General features: G+C 35.8%; 1 protein-coding gene across 2 annotated transcripts; it reads left to right on the top strand.

Moving 5' to 3' along the window:
• Positions 1 to 867: 867 nt before the first annotated feature.
• ifi44g (interferon induced protein 44g) lies at positions 868 to 26350 on the top strand. 2 transcript variants are annotated; one of them, XM_051694540.1, is made up of 9 exons: positions 868 to 1023; positions 3866 to 3987; positions 4153 to 4201; positions 5260 to 5458; positions 8956 to 9114; positions 10275 to 10446; positions 17657 to 17704; positions 24310 to 24410; positions 24502 to 26350. In XM_051694540.1, exons 2-9 carry the CDS (start codon positions 3891 to 3893, stop codon positions 24667 to 24669), a joined length of 993 nt encoding a protein of 330 aa, XP_051550500.1. In that variant the 5' UTR covers positions 868 to 1023; positions 3866 to 3890; the 3' UTR covers positions 24670 to 26350. The 2 variants fall into 2 exon arrangements, with proteins under 2 accessions (XP_051550500.1, XP_051550502.1); XM_051694542.1 differs by lacking the exon at positions 17657 to 17704.

The raw sequence follows: 26350 nt of genomic DNA, 5'->3' as shown, positions 1-26350 counted from the left end.
GCAACATCTCAAGACATTAGCCAGGAAGTTAAAGCTTGGTTGCAAATGGGTCTTCCAAATGGACAATGACCCCAAGCATACCTTCAAAGTTGTGGCAAAATGGCTTAAGGACAACAAAGTCAAGGTATTGGAGTGGCCATCACAAAGCCCTGACCTCAATCTCAATCCGATTTGTGGGCAGAACTGAAAAAGCATGTGCATGCAAGGAGGCCTACAAACCTGACTCAGTTACACCAGTTCTGTCTGGAGGAATGGGACAAAATTCCAGCAATTTAGAGTGAGAAGCTTGTGGAAGGCTACCCAAAAAGTTTGACGCAAGTTAAACAATTTAAAGGAAATGCTACCAAATACTAACAAAGTGTATGTAAACTTCTGACCCACTGGGAATGTGATGAAAGAAATAAAAGCTGAAATAAATCATTCTCTCTACAATTATTCTGACATTTCACATTCTTAAAATAAAGTAGTGATCCTAACTGACCTAAGACAGGGAATGTGTTCTATGATTAAATGTCAGGAATTGTGAAAAACTGAGTTTAAATGTATTTGGATAAGATGCATGTAAACTTCTCACTTCAACTATATATATATATATATATATATATATATATATATATATTTAGCTCATTCTGATTCTGAGCGACTATGAGGCTGTGAGGGATAGACTACAGTCTCTTCAATGACACGAACGGTATAAAGCTCCTAAATCACATCTGATTTTCAACAACTCATGTTTTCTAAAGTTCTTTGTACAAAGAATGTTCTTGGACAGATGTTGTATCAATGTTTTGTTCGCGGGACGATCCAAAAACACTTTAAACTGCAGTACAGCCCATTGAAGACACTGTCAGTCTACCCCTCACAGCCTCATTGTTATTCCCATTACAAAGATGGCGCTGCAGTGAATAAAGTCCTGAATGCTCTCTGCTGGTCAGATTTGTCTCTGTCATCTTTACTTTCGTTTTCTCAATAATGCGAGGAACATTTCACTGACTCGATCTGCTGTTTTTTCACTTGATCGCCGTAAGTAATTTATAATGTTTTAATTGGGTGTTTTTGTTGATTTATTCGAGATTTTCTTGCTTGCGTTAATAAATCTTGTGCAATGAACGTCAGAGACAGTGTTTTAAGTTGTGTTCATCCCGTGCAGTTTTTATTCACTTTTATACCATACAGCAAACTTTTAACAAAAGCTATGATTGCCCTTTAAATATTTTACAAGATAACTACAGTGACTGTCAAAATAACATTACTGGGGTTTTCTTCAACTTCGTGCACGGGGTTGATTTTTATTATAGCTAAAAGATTTTAAAATGTTTCTTTTTGTTATGAAAGTCACATTATTACGGGCCCATTAGAGAACGGCGGGAATTTCTTTCTGAAATAGTTTTGCATTGCCTTGCAATACATTTACCATGGTTTTACTACAGTTACCATATTTTAACCATGATTTCCTTTGTTAATCCATAGTAATAATACAGGAAAACGAAAACAATGGTAATAAAAATAATACATTTGTGGTTTTACTACAAATACCGTAGTTACCCATGGTAATTGGAGTAAAAACTTTGTTGTTACCACAAGATTAACCCTAGTGCGACCTTCGGGATATTTTTGTCTTTTCATTTTTGTTTTTTGATCATTTTGGCTGTGTTAATGCCAAATCATGAATTCTATGATATTATGCTTTCATTCCGTAGTACTGGCTTCAAAATTTTATTTTGTTAATATTTTCTATCAGATGGTGCCATTTTTCTCATGTTTAGCCTGTGGAGCAAATACATGCTTTTTTCCTATTTCTGTTTGCTGTATTATAGAGCATTGCAGGCCAATTGAATAAATTATGCAGCTAAAATTGTTTGAGTGTGTTGTGATGGATGTCAGAGTGTGTTTTGTATGTTTGTATTGAGAAATGTGTGTGTGTGTGTGTGTGTGTGTGTGTGTGTGTGTGTGTAAATTCTAGAACAGTGGCATTATGTAAACAAACTGCCATTTAAAGGGTTAAAATCCTAAAAAATTTATGAATATATGGTAGTTATGATCAGGACTGATGTTGATGTTAATATATAATATTATTATGGCAGTTTTTTGACGTGGACATTTTTGTCCTCGAAGGACCTCAGAGTAACTTTTTTTTATTGACGCACAAGGGTTAACCATGGCTAATCTATAGTAAAACCATGGTTACTACATGGATACAGTGTACTATCGTAAAACCATGGTTTCCGTCATAAAAACATGGTTAGAAGAATTATGGTTACTACAGTCTTACTATTGTAAAAAATAGTAAATTTAGAGTGCTTGCAAAACTATAGACTAGTAACCATGGTGTTAATACAGTATACTGTTTCCATATAGTAACCATGGTTTATCATAGATTAATCTTGAGGTTTTGTTTCTACTCCAAATACCAGATTTTAACCATGGTATTTGTAGTAAAACCATAGTAACCACAAAATTATGATTTTTATTACCATAGTTTTCATTTTTCTGTATTATTACAATGGTTTCACAATGAATACCATAGTTAAAAAATGGATACTACAGTAAAACCATGGTCAATTTATTGCGAGGGAACGCAAAATGTATTGTGAGGGCGCGTTCAAATATTTCAGAAAAAAAAAGTTCCCAGACCTAGGGGCTCAGTACATAATAAACTTTTTACTAGACCTTCATTTATTTTTGGCACTTTTCAAATGTGTAGATTTGAGTGTTTTAGCATTGTCAGAGACTTTCAATATTAAACTATGAAAATATTTAATGAAATATTTAAAAAGAAAAATTATTACATGTTTAAAACAATGTAATCTAAAAGAGTGAGCAAAAAAATCATGAACCATTTCAATATTTATTGTCTGAAAATTATTTCTATTTTTATTTTTATTTTTTTAAATGACTGTCCCACAGTTGTGGCATCATTTCCACCACACCGAACAATTTTGGCCCTAATAAAGTTTTTTCAAAAGTTAGTGTACTTGTTAACCAAGTGGACAAAAGACTCAGTGAAGAGCATGCTTGACATGAAATATGAGACAAAACAAAAAACTTTCAAGAGAAATATCACTTGTGAGCAGACTATTTTTATTAGGTGTCATTTCCAATCAAGCTGTAATTTTGGCTAAATTTGCCAAAAGTGTGAAAATATGATTTAATTGTGTGTATTTAGGATACGTAAAATGTTAGCCACGAAATTAGCCTTATTGACAAAGATGTTGACCATTTTATTTAAAAAATGTTACAAATGTTATTTCCATCAGTGTCATTTCCACCACAGAATTCTATTAAACACCATTTTCAGAATTGAGATGTGCTGGAAATCACACTGTGCTGGGAAATTTCAAATACAAAAATCAATGACATAAATCTCCTGTGATGCATGTACATACACTGTTGGACATTGTTAGCAGACAAATTAAAAAGAAACTAATGAGAGTGTGAAAAATGTTTTATCAAGACTTTATTTTCTAGAAGTCCACAGTGCTAAAAGTGCAGTAAGATGCCCCCATATGAGTAAAATGCAGATTTGTATTTGCTATACAAACAAAGGTGGTTGCATACTGGCCCAAGCCTGATATTCTTGTCCCTAGAAAGCCCATCTGCTCTTTATTAAGTATATTCCATAATCTTATTTCTTTCACTGCTGTCCATTGTGTGCCGCTCACACTGAAAATCATTCCACAATGAATCCTTTGCATAACTGAACACTGATGTATTGTCTATTCATGAAGTGTCATTTGTGAAAATGTTTGTATATATTAACTGTGTCCACTAGACACTGTGTGATTATTACTGTTTTTCATGACATTATTACATTGGACAAGCTTCATTTCATCTCACGAACAAACTTTGATTCTTGGCACACCAGCAAACGTTAACTTCTCTGATCAAGAATGGCGTTCAATTTTGGACTTCCAGTTCCAGATGCATCTTCAACGATTATAGAAAGCAAACCTAAAACAGTGACAGTACCTCAGTTCTCTCTCGGAGGTAATAATCTTTTAAAAGTTTGTTTAACAACGAATGTGGCAACCCCCTTGGGTGCCGATTCCCAAATGATACAAATACAAAAGATCTCACAAGTATGATCAAGCTTGCTGTCTGAATCATAAACATGTGCATTTTTTTTATTTATTTTTTTTATCTCAAAAACAGTTACACCCTTGTTGGCAAAGCAGTGGAGAAATGTAGAATGGAGTAAAGAGTAGGTAGATCCATAGCTTTAAATCAAGATTGTTCTACTGTATATAATGTTTTAATTCTTTCCATACATATAGTGTATGTATGTATATATATATATATATATATATATATATATATATATATATATATATATATATATACTGTATACACCAATCAGTCACAACATTAAAACCACCTGCCTAATAATGTGTAGGTCCCCTTCGTGCCACCAAAACAGCACCAACCTGCATCTCAGTATAGCATTCTGAGATGATATTCTTCTCACCACAATTGTACAGAGCGGTTATCTGAGTTACCGTAGACTTTGTCAGTTTGAACCAGTCTGACCATTCTCTGTTGACCTCTCTCATCAACAAGGCATTTCCATCCACAGAACTGTCCCTCACTGGATATTTTTTGTTTTTGGCACCATTCGGAGTAAATTCTAGAGACTGTTGTGTGTGAAAATCCCAGGAGATCAGCAGTTACAGAAATACTCAAACCAGCTCATCTGGCACCAACAATCATCTATGCGATTATCTAATCAGCCAATCGTGTGGCAGCAGTGCAGTGCATAAAATCAAGCAGATACGGGTCAGGAGCTTCAGTTAATGTTCACATCAACCAACAGAATGAGGAAAAAATGTGATCTCAGTGATTTTGACTGTGGCATTGTTGTTGGTGCAAGATGGGCTGGTTTGAGTATTTCTGTAACTGCTGATCTCCTGGGATTTTCACATGCAACAGTGTCTATAATTTACTCCGAATGGTGCCAAAAACATCCAGAGAGGGACAGTTCTCTGGACAGAAATGCCTTGTTGATGAGAGAAGTCAACAGAGAATGGCTAGACTGGTTTGAACTGACAAAGTCTACGGTAACTCAGATAACCACTCTGTACAATTGTGGTGAGAAGAATATCATCTCAGAATGCTATACTGAGATGCAGGTTGGTGCTGCTTTGGTGGCACGAGGGAGTCCTACACAATATTAGGCAGGTGGTTTTAGTGTTGTGCCTGATCGTTGTGTGTGTATACTGTATATATACAATGTAAATATATGATCTTAAACTGTGTGTATAGAGAGAGGGAGACACTGATGGAGTCTGTTAGGTCATTTAAACCAGCCAGTGAGATGGTCACTGAAGCCAGAGTTCTGCTGATCGGTCCAGTCGGTGCTGGAAAGTCCAGCTTCATCAGTTCTGTTCAGTCTGTCTTCTCTGGTCGGGTCATCAACAGAGCCATGGTGGGCTCGTCCTCCTCTAGCAGTTTCACTAAAAAGGTAAACATGACTGGAACTTGGGTGAATAATAACTATAAATAACATTACTACAACTTACTATATATGGACCATATTCATAATTCATAATATTCATAACATTTATAATAAATGCCCTATTCACATACAAAAAATAATGATAACACTTTAAAATAAGGCTCCGGGCCCTATTTTAAGTGCGCTAAGCGCAGTGCTATGTCATAAGTGCAAAGTCAGTGGGCATGGCCATTAAGTTTTGGTATTTTCATGCAAGAATGCACTTAGTCTAGGAGCAAGTGGGTTTGGATCAAGTGCAGTTTAGTTCTGAGGTTTTCTCAGCTTATTCCACTGTCTGCATCCTATTATATAGTCCATACCCTGTCAAGCACCAGCAATATAAATAAAGACAGCACATTCATAAGAAGTTAGTAGTGTAAATGGACTGTATGCAGTGAATTAGAAGAATTGAAAATTACGTTCTTTTGTGCATTAACTGCGTCCTTGATTGTCAGGCATATTTCTATGATAATGACAAGCTCCTTTTATATGCATGGAAAATTCAATTTTCGTCAGAATTTGGATGTATGCTCCCTTATATTATAGGGAATTTAAGTGTAATGGGAGCCAGGTGGTATGTGATAGCTGTGCAGTGTGTGTAAACCTCACTCCCCTGGCCTCAAGAGGCACACTAGTGATTGATGCTAGAGGCTTTAGCCTCCTTGTTAGCATGCCCACCTCCCATGCCGGTGACACCGGTTCGAATCCTACTCGGAGCGGGTTTACAGGACCGTTTACAGTGGTGCCGTGACTCTGATGGGAGTGAGGTATAGGGGGGTGAGTGTAACGGGAGCCAGCTGGTATGCGATAGCTGTGCAGTGTGTGTAAATCTCACTCCCCTGGCCTCAAGAGGCGCACTAATGATTGAAGCTAGAGGCTTTAGCCTCCTCGTTAGCACGCCCGCCTCCCATTCCGGAGACACTGGTTTGAATCCCGCTCGGAGCAGGTCAAGCTGGTTACATAAGTTCTTTTAATTATTTGTATTTACTGATGCACAAATCATGGCAAGTATTAACAGTGATTGTATCAGCACGCATTTCACTTCTACCGGTCGATTTTGATTTTATGAAATTTAATTCATTCAAAAAATTAATAATAAAAAAATTAACCAAAAATAATTCTAAATTCTAATTCCACATTTTAAACAAAACAAAAATGTAATCAAAATAACGAATTGGCCAAAAAATGTATGTAAACAAAACATTTTACCCTCTTCAACTTCTTTCACTGGCCCTTTTTGCAGTGACTTAAAAATCACTCGATGATAACAGGTGGGAAATTACTAATACAAATTAGATCATAAATACAATTGTAAATATAAACATAATAATAATAATAATAATTGAAAAAATAAACCATGACCTAAAGATAGTTTAACACAAATCTCATAAATATTTGTTTCATAAAGAGGCTACAACAGTGATCCCACTGTGTTTTCAGCGTTTGGACATGGACTTTATTACCTCCTGCTGGCTGAATCTCCAAACTTTGAATGCAGGAACAGAGTTTAAATATTGAGTTAAGATGTGGTTTTCAAATGTCTTAGTTTGAAATTAGTTAGTTAGATTTCTCAGGAAAATAGCAAATTGCGCTTTGCGCCATTTCATTAACATACAACACAACCACAGTTTGCATACACCCACAGATAGCGCACAAACTCCGACACACGCCCACTTGCACTTTGTTCTGGCACGAAAATTGGATAAGACGTTGCGCACAGTCACTGCGCATAGCGCTGCGCTTTGCGTGCTCACAAAAATAGAGCCCTCCATTTGTTAACATGAATTTACAATGAATTATACTTTTACAGCATTCATTAATCTTGGTTAATGTTCATTTCAACACACAGTTGAAATGTTAGTTTAAAAAAAATGATTTTTTTTTTTTTAATTAACATTAAAGGGGTCATGACATGACTTTTTTTTTTAGTTATTTTAATATGTTCCTTGACGCTCACTTATAATATTAGCAAAGGTGTTTTTTGTTTTTTTGTGTGTGTGCATTTTTCACCCTCAATCTGACCCTCTATAAGAAACGCTCGGTTTTGGTGCTACTTCTCCTTTAAGACTTGACAGTAAATGCCCACTGTTCTGATTGGCTCTCTGCTCTTGACTGACCTGTCAACTCACTCCTCCCCACTACTGGGCGGGACTACAGAATGCATAAATTAATGTATTCATTGATGTGTTGTTGTGGAGGTGGTCAGATACAAATGTCTACCACAGTGTGACATCACAGTGTGGAGGAAGTAGAGAATGAGTCATTGTTGCAGCTTGGTTTCAGCAAATGCTCTTTTTGCAGTAAAAAGGAAGTTTTGAGTTCTAAAACTTACAGTGTTTTATAGTACAATGACCTCTTATATGTTAAAGGAATATTCTGGGTTCAATACAATTTAAGCTCAATCAACAGCATCTGTGGCATAATGTTGATTACCACACAAAATAATTTCATCTCGTCCCTCCTTTAAACAGTTAAGCTACAGGTACTTACAATAGAAGTGAATGGGGCCAATTTTTGGAGGGTTTAAAGGCAGAAATGTGAAGCTTATGATTTTATAAAATCACTTGTATTAATAATTTTTTTTAAACTCATGTATTATTTGAGCTGTGAAGTTGTTTAAATTGTCCCTTTTACAGTAATTTTAGGGTTTGTTGGCATTACATCGTCATGGTAACAAAGTTGTAAAATTTGCTATAACTTTACACAGATGTGGTTAGTAGGTGATTTTATCACATTAAAATCATGTTAACACACATATTGTTTATGTCTTGTGTCTTCATAGTATTTTAACGCTCAAAAATTGGCCCCATTCACTTCCATTGTAAGTGCCACACAGATTTTTGCTTATTTTAAAGAAAAGGAAGGACGAGCCTAAATTAATTTTTGTGGTAATCAACATTATCCCACAAAATGCTGTCGACTGAGTTTAAATCGTACTTTACCTGGAAAATTATTTTACAAGATCAAGGAAAATTTGATTCCTCGTGTCATGACCCCTTTAACAAAGATTGATAAATGCTGTAAAAAATATATTGTTTATTTTAATTCATGATACGTAATGTAGTTAATGTATTAACTAATATTAAAGAATGGAAACGTATGTAAAGTTTTACCAAAATAATAACAATATGCCCATGAAATTTGAGAGATTGCATGAGTGAATTGGTATCCTTTATTTGGGAACTGTTTGGCCTTCATGTTTTATAATATAAAAAAATCACACAAACCAAGGTTCTACTCTCAGACATACCCCATATTTTGGTAACTATAAAAGAAATGTAAAATGAAGCTGCTAATTTTTTAACCTCTTGAAGTGGACAAACAACACTTTTTAAAGGTTATGCACCTCCTTCGATTGATACTTTGCTGAAAAATAAACTTTTATGAGTTTCATGGCCTATATTTATCCTCATGGAAAGTGCCAAAAACTGAAACTCTGTCGTGTTCTTCTTTGTGTTTGTCAGCTTTGCTCGTTCACCATCAGAGGAGCTGGAGAGAAGGCAGATGAGCCTACTTCTTTAGTATTGTGTGATGTGATGGGTGTGGGTGAAAGTGAAACCACTGGACTCACTCTTCATGATGCTCTGTCTGTCATTACCGGACATGCCCCAGAGGGACATCAGGTACACTTTGAAAAACACTTTTGAAACTCTGTAAAATATATATATATATATATATATATATATGTGTGTGTGTGTGTGTGTGTGTGTATATAAACAGTAAACACTTGCAACCGTGGTTGCCAGAATTGTAAAAAATACATTGTAATGTTTCAGGCATTACCGAATGAAATTACATTAAGGTTCAAATAATCTGCTTGGTACTTTTACTACTGCTTGTACTGATAACCACCATAATAACACAGATGGTACAATGGAAGACCACATAATGATCTAAATTTCAGTAATAACATAGAAATAGGACACTGTGTTATACACAAAATTACAAAATGCCAATAGAGTAACACACATGACACTAATGTAATATAGCTTAACTAAATAAATGTAATATGAAATACACCTGTGCACTTAACTATGAAAAACATTTTTTAAAGAAAATATTAGCAAATGTCATGGGTCACATTGGTACTTCTGGGATTGGCCTTTCCTACAAAAATTATAAGATCATACTTCTTACACACAATAAAAAAACACGACAAAACAACAACAACAGAATTTTAACAACATTTTACAGTAAAAGTACATGTACTTTCAAGGTAAATGTATATTTTCTGAAACACCGAGTTAATTATAAGGTAAATAACAGCCTTAAATATTTATAATATATATGTTATAATATTTATATGTTATAAATATTTATATATTTAATTTATAATGAAAAATATAGCATGCTATTGATCCACCCAAAATAAGTATTTTAATGTCAATTGTTTTAGTCAAATTGATCACAATTACAATATCAAGAGAAATAATAAACAGTCATTATTTTGTTATTATTGTGCAGCCCTAGTTTGGAATATTGTAAATTAAATTAAATCACTTTTTTTTGGTAAAATTATGTTACAGTATTCATAAATTTCACCTCTAAAGCAACATATTTTTTTTACAGTAAAGTTATTTATATATATATATATATATATATATATATATATATATATATATATATTTACCATATTATTTGTGTATAATAAATATTTTACCATTGTACATTCCTTTTCCATTAAAATTACAAATATTTTTTAACAGTGCACTCATTCTTTCAAAATTTGTGAATGGTTTGCCATATCTACTGTACTCCAGTAAAACATTTTCTGGTTTTGCAGTTTAGCCCTGAGCAGCCTATTGGATCTGATACTGTGGGCTATGTGAAGAAACCAAGCACCAGAGACAAAGTGCATTGTGTAGTATTTGTAGTCGATGGCTCAAAAGTCAATTCCTACGCCAAAAGCTTTGGCACAACCTTCCAACAGTTAAGAGATCACATCAGCAAATTAGGTGAGTTGTGAAGACAATCCCAGATATGAATCATATGTGTATCACAGTCATGCAGTCTTGATTTGCGGTCATATCTGTGTCAAGCATGAGAAACCAGCACTCCTATTGTTTTATTTGTGTCAGTGAAGAATTTACTGGTTTCAAAATTATCTTGGGAAAAACCTGTTCTTTGACTTCCCTTAAATGTGTGACATTCAAAATAAGGAGTGTCACAATACTTTTATTTTAAACCATGATATTGTTGAAGTCTTGATTCAAATTGGTTGCCACTTTCCAAAGGTGCTGATTCATTTTTACACCCTTGTTTTCAATTACACCACATTGAAGTAGTTTCAGGTTTGTTAACCACACTGCAGTTCCATATCACTTCACCATGTATGTTGCAGTTCTAAACAAAGTAACTGCCCGACTGGCAAGCAATTTTAACCTCCAAAGCCAAATTTTAATTACACCTATTTTATGCTTGGCGAGTGTTCATTTTGAACCCTGAATTTTTAGGGATCCAATCACAGAAGTATTGTATTTGTACTGTTTTTCTTCTTCTTCCTCCTCCTATTGTTCTTCTTTTCTGCCTTGGTAAAAACCTAAGTCCTAGAGACACAACATTTGGAAGAATGGTCTTAAATCCCCCCCACTACGTGAACACATGCACCCATCCGACCCTTGGTGGCACTACAATATGCAATTTTAACCATATGGACTAGAGAGTTTTTCATGGACGCATGCGAGGAACGGACATGTAAACGACGAGCTCTGCGCATTTTGCAAGTTTTTAATTATTTTGTGTTATAATCCGGTGAAATTCGATACACCCTGCTACATATTTGTTCTTTGAAGTCAATATGGCAAAGAAGTCAAAATCCTGACATGTCTACTGGCGAGCATGTCTGTGATGCTGACGAAGGTTGTTGCAGACTTGGAGGATCTTGCTGTAATACATCGATTGATTACGGCAATGGAAACGAAATTCTCTGAGTTGGTTACAAGAGTGTCGGACGTCGAGAGAAGGATCGATTATCTGGAGTCATCGGAAAGGGAATTATCCGCTAATCCGCTAGCGACTAAGATAGACGTGGAAACCGTTTGGGAAAAGTTGGAAGATCTCAAGAATAGGAGCAGGCGGGATAACATCCAAATTGTTGGAATTCCTGAGCATGAGGAGGGCAGAGATATGGTGAAATTCCTAGACGAGCTCTTTCCGTGTCTGCTTGACATAACAGGCCACAAGTTGGAAATCGAGTGAGCTCACAGAGTCCCGGCTCGCAGATCCGCTGAGGGAGACAGGCCCCGATCAATTCTGGCCAAATTCCTGAGATCATCTGATAAATATCTTGTGTTGCATGAGGAGTAAAGGAAAGCTTTCTTGGAAGAATAACAGCATTTTCTTGTTCCCAGACTTTGCAAATTCGACAAGAGAGAAACATGATCGATTCAAGGAATGCAAGAAACTCTTACATCAATGGAAGATCGCTTTTGCACTGATGGTTCCGGCCAAACTGAGAATAGATACTGAGCATGGCCGCAAAGTATTTACATGGCCCAAGCAAGTCTTTCATAAAATCATTGGAATGAGTAAGCCATTTGGTGTTTCTCATGTAAGTGGATTGACTCACTGTACTTACTCTTGGTTGTCTGAGGAAGCAGGGTGCCATTTTTGTTTCTTTTTGTGTTGGTTCCACCTAGTGGCTGGAGTATGTTTTGGGGAATAATACTCCTTCAAGAAACTTCAGCATTGACGGAAGATCGCTTTTACACTGAAGTTCCCAGCCAGATTGAGAATGGATACTAAGGATGGCCACAAAATATCTACGTGCCCACAACATGCGATGTCTTTTATCAAGTTGATGGACTGAGGAAATCATGGTGTGTTTCTTATGTGGCCTCTGAACTTGATTCGCTCAATACACTCTTGTCCGTCCGAGGAACCGGGACGCCTGTTTTGTTTCTTTTTATGTTGGTTCCGCTAGCGGCTGGAGTTTGTTTTATGGAATAACACAGTTCTGTGGATGAATCTGCTCGTTCTTTGTGCTGATGCCTTCTATTGGCTGGAGTTTGTTTTGTGGAGGCTCACTGAACACTCCTTTGACTGTCTGAGGAAACTGAATGGCTATATATATATATATCATGTATATATATATATATATATATATATATATATATATATATATATATATATATATATCATGTATTATTATTATTTTATTATTGAACAAACCACAAATTAACAAGACATAGCAGCTTATACAAAGTAAGAGACCAATGACACATATACACACAAACATATAATATATATATATATATATATATATATATATATATATATATATATATATATATATATATAAATAGATGTATAGGTATAGTAGTGTATACAGGTACAGTGATAAGTTTAAGCAATAGTTTAATTTAGTGTTATATAATAGTAATCATTATCATTAATGACATTTTTCTGGTGATGTTGTGGAGAGAGATAAAAAGATATAGATATAAACTCACTGAGTGATAGATAGATATCAAGACAATTTGAAACAATAATAGTAATAATAATAATAGCTGTAGTAGTAGTAGTAGTAGTAGTAATAATAACAATAATAATAACAATAGTAGTAGTAGTAGTAGCAGTAGTAGTTGCAATAATAATAATAACAATAACAACAATAGTAGTAGTAGCAATAATAATAATAATAATAATAATAATAACAATAACAACAATAATAGTAGTAATAGCAGTAGTAGTAGTAATATTAATAATAATAATATCATCTCAGCTTTATGAGATTTTAGACCAGTCAATAAAATGATTGCAGATATACACAACTCTCTAGGTCTGGCAGCCGCTCCACCACCGCCGGCAAGCACAACCAACAGACCCCCCCAACACAGACACCAACCCCACCTCTGATCCACCTGGCCCCCCCTCCCCACCACCGGCAAAACCCAACCCCCGTACCAGCAGTTAAGCCTCTGTGCTCCGCTGTTTCTTCCTCCACAAAGGATGCTGGGTCACCACGACAGGCACCTCCAAATCAAGCTCACCTTGTCTGTTTGTGACATGACAGATAACCAAAAATAATTGTTTGGTTGCCCTTTTTAGATTGTAATCTGTGGCTGGAACCGTGGTGTGCACCAGTTAGCTCCCCAGCCAGAGACACCACATCCAACCCAGATAGCACTCCGACACAGTCACGTTAAATGAGAGAAGGGCCCACCCGGCATAGGCGGCAAAGGGAGGGGCCAGGCAAATCAAAAACCGAACCGGTAATACCCATGCTGACAAGACATGCCAATCGCACCTACCGACAGCACTAGAACAGTCGCCAGACCCAGACAGTTTATAAAGTATATAAATTATAAGTGTTTATATATATATAATGTTTTTGGAATTGGATTTTATAAGGGAGGAGAGAAGGAAGGAGGACAAATTGTTCTATAATAATATAAATATCAATACTACTACCACCACTACCACCACCAACAATAACAATAATAGCAATAACAATAACAATTATATGCTAAATTTACATATATAAAAAAGAAATGAAATAAAGTATAGCATATAGAACATTATAATATATATAAATGACATCAATCTATAAATAATTGTAGAACAGTATATTAAATAATACTCAGGCATTGTTTATCTATTATAGAAATAATTTGTATTTATGTACCATAGAATTTACCATCATTATTATTAATCCATTTTATGTACCATATAACTTAATTGAGGCATCAACTCACCAGCTAGTTTTAATCAATATTTAAAGGTGAGAGCAGTGGGCTGAAGATTGTATTAAATTTGTATAATTGATTTTTAATTGCTGATGTATGTTTCTCTTTAATAATATGGTCCCTTAATAGATGTAGCCATTGTGTAATTGATATTTGGTATTTATTTTTCCAATTGAGTAATATTGTTTTCTTGGCGATAGCTAGAGATATGAGCAGAAGCGCTGAATGTTCAAGAGGAGGGTTAATTTGAGATGTGTCACCTGAAAGGCATAGTAGTGGGAGTGCAGGGATTGTCATTTTCAAGAAATCTGATGACATCTGTCCAGAACTGATGAACAGGTGGGCATAACCAGAGTGCATGCAGGTAAGTGTCTGGTGTATTTAAATTGCAGTTACTACATCTGTCAGAAGTTACTAGTCCCATTTTAAACATCTTACGCTATGTTATGTATGTTCTGTGTAAAATTATATACTGAATTAACTGGATATTTGTGTTTGTGCTTAAGATAAAAGTATTTCTGCAAACTGTTTTCCAGAATTTCTCATCTGTGTTGATATTGAGATCTTTTTCCCATTGTTTAACTGGTGCTGCTGTATTAGTATCTATAGACGATATTAAAGTGTATAGTTTAGTAAGTGTTTTTACTGAGTCACTAATTGTGGTGATATGTTTTAGAATTGGGGGAGGTTGTGCAATATCTTTGTTTCCAATTGTGGTTTTAATAGAATTCCTAATTTTTAGGTAATAGTAATAATGTTCTTTTCCTAAGTTAAATTTCTGTATTAATTCTGTAAATGTAATGAAGGTTTTGCCAGTAAACAGGTGATGTAGATGTGTGATGCCTTTCTCTTTCCATTTAATATTGTTAAGCGGAATTTGGTTGATAGTAAAATCAGGATTATGCCATATAGGTGAGTTGATGTGTGGTGTGAGCTCATGGTTTGTCAATGTATTAATTTGCCAGCAAGCAGTGAGAGTTGTTTTAATCGTCATATTCTTAAAAAGATTTTGCTGTTTGATTTTTTTTGTGAGTGATGGGAGATCAGATATGGTTATTTCTTTATATTCTGCTTGTTCTAACTCTAGCCATGGGTTTTGGAAACTGTCACATTTGATCCATTTAAAAAAAGTATTGTAGATGAGATGCTAAGCAATAGTGTTGAAAATTTGGTGCTGCTAGACTGCCTTGAGCTTTGTGTTTTTGAAGTGTTTGTAAACTTATTTTAGGATTCTTTTTTTCCAGTAAAATTTGTTAATTGTTTGATTTAATGATGTAAACCATTTCTTAGTTGGTTGTACCGGAGTCATGGTGAATAGATAAAGGACTTTTGGTAGTATACACATTTTAGCTGTTGCAATACGACCTATTATGCAAAGTGGTAGGTTCATCCATCGAGTTAAATCATCTTCTATTGTTTTCAGCAGTGGAATGAAATTGAGGTCAAACAAGTCCGAGAGGTTCTGGGTTATGTTTATTCCTAAGTATGTAATATTATTTATTGTGAATGGTGTGTCCTGTATGCTCGTGTCATGTGGTTTCATATTTAATGGTAAAATTGTTGATTTGGTCCAGTTTATGGAGTAGTCTGATATGGTAGAATATTCGTTGATGAGTTTAATTATTTCTGTAAGTGATGTTTTGGGATTTTGTACAAAAAGTAATATGTCATCTGCGTAAAAAGAAATTTTATGATTGGTTGTGTGTTAAAACTCCAGAAATATTATCATTCTGTCTTATTGCAGCGGCTAGAGGTTCTATAAATAGAGCGAAGAGTAATTGTGATAAGGGGCACCCTTGTCGAGTCCCTCGCTGAAGCTGGAATGATGATGATATTATGCCATTCGTTATAACAGATGCTAGTGGTGTATTATATAATGTTTTAATCCAGTGAATTAAAGGAGTTTCCGAACTCAAATTTCTTAAGTGTTGTATGAAGAAAGTACCTACAGACTTTATTAAAAGCCTTTTCTGCGTCCAGTGATACGATTATTGTCTTTTTGTTTTTTTGTTTTGTTTACATAGGTTCATTATGTTGAATAATCGTTTGGTATTGTTTGATGACTGGCGTCCTTTGATGAAACCTGTTTGGTCTGGATGGATGAGAGATGAAATTACTGATTCAAGACATGTGGCCAGAGCTTTACTAATTATTTTTAAATCAGTATTGAAAAGGGATAATGGGCGATAACTAGTGCATAATGTTGGGTCTTTGTTTGGTTTAAGTAGGACTGAAATTAATGCTGCGTTCATGTGAGATGGGATAGAAGAAGTATTTTTAATTTCTGACGTCATTCGCAAGAATAATGGTTATATAGTTGACCAAAAGTGTTTGTAGTATTCTGGTGGGTATCCATCTAAACCTGGGGCTTTATTATTTGATAGTGAGTCGAGAGCCTGTTTATATTCAATTTCTGATATAGATTCTTCTAATGATTCTCTTTGGATTGTGGTTAGACTGGGTAGTATTATATTATTAAGGAATTAATTAGTGTCTTTAATTTTTGGTTCTTTGTCATTACTGTACAGATGTTTATAAAATGTACGAAAAGTGTCATTGATGTCTTGTAAGGTGTGGAGTCTCTTCCCTTCTGGGTTCTTAATTACCGGGATAAGTGTCTTTTCTCTGTTACGTTTGAGTAAATTAGCAAGGTATTTACCTGATTTGTCATTATGTTAAAAATGTGTATATCTTAGGCATAGTTTTTGAAATTCTATCCTTTTATTTATAATATCTTCGTAGTCACCTTTTGTTTTATTTATCTCCTTTAAAGTCTGTTCATTGGGATTATGAGAATAAATATTGTGTAATGTGTGTATTTTATTTTCTAATTCTTTTTCTAATTTTTGTTCCTTTTTATATTTGTATGTAGAATATGATGATCTTTCCTCTTAATACAACTTCAGCTGTCTCCCAGAGAGTTAGTGCAGAGATATCTGGTGTGTTGTTTGTTTCCATGAAGGATGCCCATTCTTTTTTAAAGTATTCACTAAAGTCTTTGTCTTGAAGTAATGATGTATTCATCCTCCATCTAAATGATTTTTTTATAGCGTTCCTGTTATTGATAGTTATAGTGATTGGTGCATAGTCAGTGATAATGATAGGGTTTAATGTTGTATTTAAGATGTCTGGAATGAGGGAATTGCTTGTTAAGAAATAACCAGTATGCGAATACGATTTATGAACTGCTGAGAAATAGGTGTATTCTCTTGAGTTTGGGTTTGTAAGTCTCCAGCTATTGCCAAGACCAAGGTCAATCATATATTGTTTGATGGTTTCTGTAGATTGCCACGGTTTAAAGTGTGATGGCAGGTTCAATTTGTCTTGTATTGGATCAATAACTGTATTAAAGTCTCCTCCAATTATGATAGCTGATTGGGAGAGGTTGGCTGTTGAAGAGAAAAAATTATAGAAAAATTGCAGGTCATCCATGTTTTGTCCATAAATATTAGCGATGGTCAGTATTTTATTGTTTAAGGTTATTGTAACAAGGAAGGACACCGGGAGCTGGATTCTTCAAACACAGGTAGGGAACTTTTAATTGACCACTTCTCTGGTTTACAACTTCACAATAACACATCAGCTTCACACTAACTCGTCAGCTTCACAATAACACATCAGCTTCACAATAACACATCAGCTTCACAGTAAGGCTCTCGACCCAGTCTCTCTCAGACATGGCCCTTTTATGCCGCTTTCCCCAGTCTCACTACAATTAGAGACAGGTGTTAGTCATAATTTGGCTCAGGTGTATGCACCCTTACTGCTCTCTCTCTCTCCCGACGGACGCTCGACCACGCCCCGCTGCCACAGTTATATTGATGATAACTTATCGTCCTTCTGGATCACATATGGTTGAATGATTAATAACTGCTATGTTTTTATTGATTAATATAGCTACACCTCTTTTCTTTGAGGTATAGGATGCAGAATATATTTGTGTTAATTGTGTATTTGTTAATTTCTTGTGCTCTGGTTCCAAAAGGTGAGTTTCTTGCAATAAACATATATCTGCCTTAAGTTTTTTAAGGTGGTTTAAAATTTTGGATCTTTTAGCTGGTGAATTAATGCCTCGTACATTCCAGCTTACCAATTTTAGATGTGACATTCTGTGTTAAGATAGTATGTAGCTTTATTCGATATTAAATATAAGTATCTCTACCCTATTATATGATATAGACAGAAAATATACATACAGTGCACATTCAATGTCAGACAAACACGTCATGAAACAATGAGGACACTTTTTTTCAAATGAATACACAGATTTTGAATGCGGGAGGTAGGTGATTAGGTAGGCAACATTATTTTTCCGTTCTTCCTTTCGTAATGGATTATAACCAGTATATAGTGTCATTTCTGTAAAGCTGGCCATCAACATATGAGGTCTACAGTGAGGACAGATTTCCTTCCATTTTGGCGAAATTGTTTCATGAGTGGGATCAGTATTCTCCGTCGGTCCTGAATCTTCCGTGGAAATTGATCGTTAAGTCCGAAGCTAGTTCCTCGCAGCTCTTTACCCTTGCTCTTGATCAGTTCTTTCTGTTTGTAGTGCTCAAATTTTGCAATGATGGGACGTGGACGTTTAGTGTCTGGGTTTTTATTGTTGTTAGATCTGAGGCGGAGGACACGGTGAAAGGTAATATTGTTGACAGTCTCTTTTGGGAGTTTAAGATTAGAATGCATGAAATCTTTGATCGCTTGTTCTGGGTTATCTTGGATTTGTTCTGGTATACCGGAGAAGATCAGGTTGTCTGGCATACTACAGCACTGGATGTCTAGTATGGATTCTTTTAACAGTGTATTTTCGTTTGTGAAACTGTTGATTGTTGCTGTGAGTTCTGATATCTTTGTATGTATTTCGTTGTTGTCTTTTTGCAATGACTTTATCTGGGACTGACTAAATTCAAGGCTGGTCTTAAGATTTTTTATGTCTTGATGGAGTAGTTCAAGAATTGCCAGTTTGTTGTTTATTGATTCTAGGAGACCCACCTCTATTGTTGTAGTTCCCTCCTCAGACTCTGCTGAGTATTCCCGGTGTGGTTGTTTCTTTTGTGGTTGTGGCATGCTGGTCAGTCTGCTGAAGTAGTCGTTTATAAACTTTTCCAAGGTTTCCATGGTGGGTTTTGATCCTGTTCTTGTATTAGAGCGATGGAAGTTGTAATAGTAGTGTTAAATGTAGATTGGTTTGTTTTTGTTTTAGCTGCGTACAGGGCGCCGCCATGATAGATTGCACCCGTTGTCTCACAAGATCGTAACAGCCATCGCATCCTCTATTTCTTTTCTTAAACGTAAGAAATATTATATAGTTTTTCTCCAAGAAATGCATCTTTCCCCACAGGAAGCTGAAGAATTTGGGAAGATATGGGGTGGAAATGTTTTCTTTAGTGCAGGCTCAAGTAAGAGCAGGGGAGTCATTACATTGATAAGTAAACATCTACAATTCAAATGCCTCAAACACATTAAAGATAAATTAGGAAGAGTCATTATTGTTTTAGCAGAAATTCAGGGGCAAAGGTTGATTTTGGCTAATATTTACGCACCTAACTTTGATGATCAGAGCTTTTTTTATAGATCTTGAAGGGATGTTGCAAACCATTGGCACCCCTCATGATATAATATTGGGAGGTGACTTTAATCTTTTGATGGACTCTTGATAATAATGAAGCAAAAGTGTGCAATCCCCCTAAAGCAACACTGACACTTCACAGGATGTGTAAAAATCTTGGTAATACAGATATTTGGAGACTTTTGAAACCATCTGGTAGGGACTACAAATTTTTTTCATCGGTCCATAAGATTTATTCTAGAATAGATTTATATATATATATATATATATATATATATATATATATATATATATATATATATATATATATATATATCTAAGTCCCTCATTTTAGCTGTTGTTGATTGCTCAATTGGAAACATCTTAGTCTCAGACCACGCCCTGGTGTGTTTAGAGGTGTTGCCACATATGGAGAAACATAAATCATATAGTTGGTGCTTTAATGTATCCCTTTTGCAAAATCCTGATTTCCAACAAATGTTAAAGGCTGAAATCAATGTTTATATGGAGACCAACTGGTCCTCAGTATCCTCTGTGGGCGTGGCTTGGGAGGCACTTAAGGTGGTTCTTAGGGGTCGGATCATACAGTATACCTCATTCATCAAAAAATCCAAAGCCCAAGAACTCGCGGAGTTGGAAGGGAATATTAAAAGTGCCGAGGCAGAGCTGAAGCGCTGAATGTTGTCTGATGGCCTCAGAGAATTGACCCAATTGAAATACAGATATAATACTATTATGTTACGGAAGGTGGAATTTTGGCTATTCAGACAGTCATACTTTGAGTCGGGGGACAAAGCAGGAAAACTCTGGCTAGATATAAAAAGCAGAGAGAGTCTTTTTCTACCATTCCCTCAGTGAAATCTGCTGGTGGTGAAATATTTACCTCAGCCATTGATATTAATAATGCTTTCAAAGATTTCTATCTTGATCTTTATAGTTCCACATCTTCATCTACTGATGAGGATATTAGAAACTTTGTGGAACCTTTAGAACTCCCAAAATTGTCGACTGAGCAAAAAAATTCTATTGATTCTGAGATATACTTGGAGGAGCTTGACGAGGTAATTAAGGCCCTGCCTACAGGCAACTTCGGGGCCAGATGGCTTTGCCGCTGAATTTTTTAGATCTTATGATACAGAACTGGCTCCACTTTTGTTAGAAGTTTATATGGAATCATTAAAGAATGGAAAGCTTCCTCCAGCCATGATACAAGCCCGGATCTATCTTGATTCTTAAAAAGGACAAAGATCCAAGCGAGTGTAAGAGTTACCGTCCAATTTCCCTGATCCAGCTAAACGTTAAAATATGGTCAAATATTCTGGCTAACTGATTAAGTAAAGTTATAACATCTCTTATACATATAGATCAGGTGGGTTTTATTCGGGGTCGTTGCTCTTCTGATAACATTAGGCGTTTCATCAATATCATGTGGTCAGTGGCGAATGATCAGTCTCTGGTCGCTACCATTTCACTTGATATGGTAGAATGGGATTATCTTTTTAAGATTTTAGAAATATATTGGATCGGGAATACTTTTATTGGATGGATTAAGTTACTTTATAGACATCCGGTAGTGGCGGTGCAAACAAATGGATTAATTTCAGATTATTTTACTCTGGGTAGGGGCACCGGCAGCGTTGCCCTCTTTCCCCATTATTGTTCTGTCTTGCCCTGGAACCATTAGCAGCCACGATAAGAAAGGAAGATGATTTTCCAGGGGTGATGGTGGGAGGTCTGGCGCATAAGCTTTTGCTTTACGCAGATGATATTTTATTATTCGTCTCCGACCCCACTAGATCATCTATGCCTTGCCTCCACAGAATTATCAATTCCTTTTCTAAATTCTCAGGATACAGAGTTAATTGGTCTAAATCCAAAGCTTTGCCTCTGACAGCGTACTGCCCGGTAACGGCTTTTCAGCCGGGTGCCTTTCAGTGGCCCAAACGGCATTAAGTATTTGGGTATTTTATTCCCAGAGTTAATTTTGACCCTTTAATAAAAAAGTTTTCGAGTGATGTGGACAGGTGGGCTTCATTACATTTATCTATGATCGGGAAGGTTAATGTTATAAAAATGAATTGTTTTCCAAAATGTAACTACCTATTACAGTCTCTCCCCATTGAAGTTCCCCTCTTTTATTTTAAACAATTTGATAGTATAGCTAAATCATTTATCTGGAGTGGTAAACGTCCTCGAATGCATTCTAACAAGTTACACAGGCCAGTTGACGAAGGTGGGTTAGGTCTCCCCAAGATTTTGTTTTACTATTATGCTTTTGGTCTCAGACATTTGGTGCATTGTTTGCTTCCACCTGAAAGAGCTCCTCCCTGGCTCTTTATTGAACAGGAGGTCCTTGCCCCTATCTTGCCATTGCAATGTCTCTCTACCAAGCTGCCCGGAGAGACACATCCCGTTATCTCACACATGCAGTTAGTGTGGACAAAAGTTTCCCGTGTGCTCAATTCGGACATTTACCTGAACGTTGCCGCAAGTGTTTGGTTAAACCCAAAATTGTGTATTAACAAGTCCCCTTTTTGCTGGACAGAATGGATTGAGAAGGGAGTTGCTACGCTGGGTGACCTGTATGAAAATGGAGCATTGAGATCCTTTGAAAATATTATACAGCGGTTTGGGATCTCAATTCTTCAGGTACTTACAGCTATGCCATCTACTTTGTACCACCTTTTGGTGTAGTACGCAGCCCCCTAAAGCTGCAGACACTCTTGAGATGGTACTAGCGGCTTTCTGTAGGGGTCACGAGGCTTCAGTGTACTATTCCTGGCTAATTCAGAATCTAGGGGATGGGGTTTTGACATCTCTTAAGAAGTTATGTGAGAGAGACTTGAATTTAGTACTGGAGGATGAAGAATTTTTTTAAAATGTCAAGTCTATGTCTAGGGATGCAAAGGTGCACCTCATTCGATTTAAGATTCTGCATCGTTTTTATTGGACTCCCTCAATCAGAGGATGGGGACATAGCCCACGTTTTTTGGTACTGTAGTAAGATTCAAGAATTTTGGTCGAGGGTTCAGAGTTATGTCTGTGAGATCCTGGGCACTCAGATTTAGATATTTTGATAAAAGTTGATTCCTTGTTTTCATGTGCTGTTTGTGTTGATTTGAGTTTGGAGTTCGGTCACAGTGGGGTGCATGAGTTGAGTGCGGATGCCGCGGTGGATGGCGTGAAGCCTTCACATGTGCTATGTCTCTGTGGCAACACGCTCAAACAGCCACATGATAAGATGTGTGGGTTGACGGTCTCAGACGCTGAGGCAGCTGGGATTTGTCCTCCACCACCTGGATTGAGGCAAATCACTATGCCACTACAAGGACTTAAAAAGCACATTGGGAATTGGGCATTCCAAATTGGGAGAAAAAGGGGAGAAAATCCCTCCAAAAAAAAAATAATTGTGTCCTGCAGCTTCAGTATATTTCATACGTAATTAAGATACTAAAACCATTTCATTTCTGTCTATAAAGTTTTCTGCCATTTTGATTTTTAAGAAAAACCTACTTTATCAAACTCCTCCTAGACCGTTGGTCCGATTCGCATGCAATTTTGCACGTATCATCTACAAGCCCACATGACAAAATGTAAAAGATTTTTGGCCACGTCCAAAAACTTTTTTCTACACAATAACTTTTTGAGGGTCTCTAGAACATACAAAATTTTGTGCGAATCATCCCAACGGTCCAGGAGTTAGAAAAGGTAGGTTTTTCAGAAAACTTAAAGTGGTGCACAGAAATTAACACGAGTTTGTTTCGCTATAGGTCATTTTCTCCACTTTTTCAAACTTCTTGGACCCCGATAATTGCTGCTTGTGGTTATACATATATATGACCACACCGGTTGCACCGCCCTTAGTGGCCCTGTGTATTTAGTATATATATATATATATATATATATATATATATATATATATATATATATATATATATATATGCACACTACCAGTCAAAACTTTCGAAACACTTGACTGAAGTGTTTCTCATGATCTTAAAAATCTTTTGATCTGAAGGCGTATGCTTAAATGTTTGAAATTAGTTTTGTAGACAAAAATATAATTGTGCCACCATATTAATTTATTTCATTATAAAACTAAAATTTATTTTACAAAAATAATACCAAATAATAAAGAAAAGCAGCCAATAAGTGCCCAACATAGATGGGAACTCCTTCAATACTGTTTAAAAAGCATCCCAGGGTGATACCTCAAGAAGTTGGTTGAGAAAATGTCAAGAGTACATGTCTGCAAATTCTAGGCAAAGGGTGACTACTTTGAAGATGCTAAAATATAACACAGTTTTGATTTATTTGGGATTTTGTTTAGTCACAACATAATTCCCATAGTTCTATTTATGTTATTCCATAGTTTTAATGACTTTACTATTATTCTAATTTTTTCTTGAAGAAAAAAAGAATGAGTAAGTGTTTCAAAACTTTTGACCGGTAGTGTGTGTGTGTGTGTGTGTGTGTGTGTGTGTGTATATATATGTATATATATATATATAATTTGTATTATACTACAATCATGCTAATCTAAAATAATTTTCAAAATACAGGTGTACACCAAGTGGCATTACTGACTCATGTGGACCAAGTTTGTAGAGCTACAGGAAGTGACATCACCCAGGTGTACCAGAGCCAAATCATTCAGCAGGCGGTTCGTCTTACTTGATGGTTTTACTTATACCATTTACAGCTAAATGTATAAATTCCATGTCATAAATTATGTCATGTACTAATCTATCTAGATGGTGAAGGCCGCAGCTCTGCTGGGAATGGCCACATCCTATATTGTCCCAGTGAAAAACTATTGCTCAGAGCTGGACCTGGATGAAAACACTGATGTTCTACTGCTCAAAGCCGTTGACCACATCTTACAATACGTAAATCTGTACTTCCAGGACAACAGAGAGTAAAACATGGCAGTTACAGAAGTGCCCAATATGAGTTCATCTGTTGTACTTCAGGCCATTTATAATTGAGTTTCATTACATTTTAATTAGTGCTGTCAGTCGATTAATATGTTTAATCGCAATTAATCGCATAATATTTCATAGAAAATTTCAATTTTCCTGTCAGAATGCATTTATTTCTTTTTTAGGGAGGAAAACTAGACAGTATTTAACAATAATGCTTAATTAGCATCTTCTAAACAAAGCCTTCCACAGATGCACTAAGATAGCACCAACTGAAGTATCATTAACCGTTCCCCAAAGTCTAAATGGGAGGTTGACTAATTGAAAGATCTAGTCCCCATAGGTTGCTTATTCATTGCAATGCACATTGAATCTCTCTTTAGCTATTCGCTTCGGAAATGGAATTCACATGATTCGTTTTAGGGCATCAAGCACCGCTTTGAACTCCACGTGAAAATCGCTCCCTCAGTGGTCTCTTATCAGTGTCATGTATCGTGTATTTGGCTTTTGGGTGATAGTTATGATTTGAAGTGCTTCTGTGGTAATTAAATTCTGCCTTACAAAGGCTACAAAGTACTTTTGTCACTAGGTCCTATCTGGATTATGTTTTTGTGTTTTTTTGTAAGAGTTCCTGTCCCCATCACTTGATCACTAACACAGAATCACTGTTGTGTGTGTTTGTGGTGTGTGCGTTAGTGTAATAACTCTGGGCGGACACATCACAAAGGTTCTGCATGATTCCAACCAGTCTCACACAGAGCTGAATCAAATTTCAAAATCTAATGTGAAAATTGGTGTCGATCGCATTAAAGAAAAATGAACGTGTAAAACATTTTAAATTGATCACAGTTCATTTTGACAGCTCTAATTTAAATTAATGAATTATGCGGGCATGGCAGGAAATGATATAAATGTCTGTCTGCTTTAGTGGCATAACACACTGACTTAACAGACATAACATAGTGGCATAACAAATCCATTGAACATCTGTTATTGTGTACTAAAACTGATACATATGTTTTCTGGCTGCTAATGCAGTTATTCTAGAACACAAGGACCAAATTGAAATGTTGATGCCGATTATTGTGATTTTCTATTCTAAAATGTTGGTTTTAATTAGAATTTTGATTATTTTTGTCTCCATCCATGCTGTTTTCAGAGTTATCTGTGAGCTTTGGCTAACAAAGTTTGGTTACAAGGTTATTTGTTTAGGGTGTTAATTTGGTCAAGTTTAGCATTTTGTTTTTTTGTTTTTTGGCATTGTTAAATATGTCTGACAGTGCATGTCTTGTTCATTGAAGGTTGCAGTCATGGTATAAAAAAAAGCTCATGGTAAAAAAAATTTAAAAGTCAACGTGAAACAGTATCCACAACCCAATGTCTTTCCATGTTACACATTTGCGAGTGAAATTGAATAATCGTGAGACCATAACAAATATTATTACAGCATTTCTTTTGTTCCGGCAGCAAAAAACAAAATGTACTATGAAGTGTCCTTGACTTTCCGAAAGAGGAAAAACTAAATCTAGTGGTGGATTACGGCAGTCAGAAGAAAGTCAAGTCAAGTCATTTTTATTTGTATAGCGCTTTTCACAACACATATCGTTTCAAAGCAGCTTTACAGAAAATCATGCATTAACAGAAAATGAAAACTGTAATATCAATAAAGTCTTAGTCATCA

The sequence above is a fragment of the Myxocyprinus asiaticus genome, chromosome 50 (assembly GCF_019703515.2).
Source record: "Myxocyprinus asiaticus isolate MX2 ecotype Aquarium Trade chromosome 50, UBuf_Myxa_2, whole genome shotgun sequence".
Taxonomy (NCBI): domain Eukaryota; kingdom Metazoa; phylum Chordata; class Actinopteri; order Cypriniformes; family Catostomidae; genus Myxocyprinus; species Myxocyprinus asiaticus.
The sequence above is the reverse complement of the archived record's forward strand: the minus strand, read 5'-3'. Positions and strand labels throughout refer to the sequence as shown.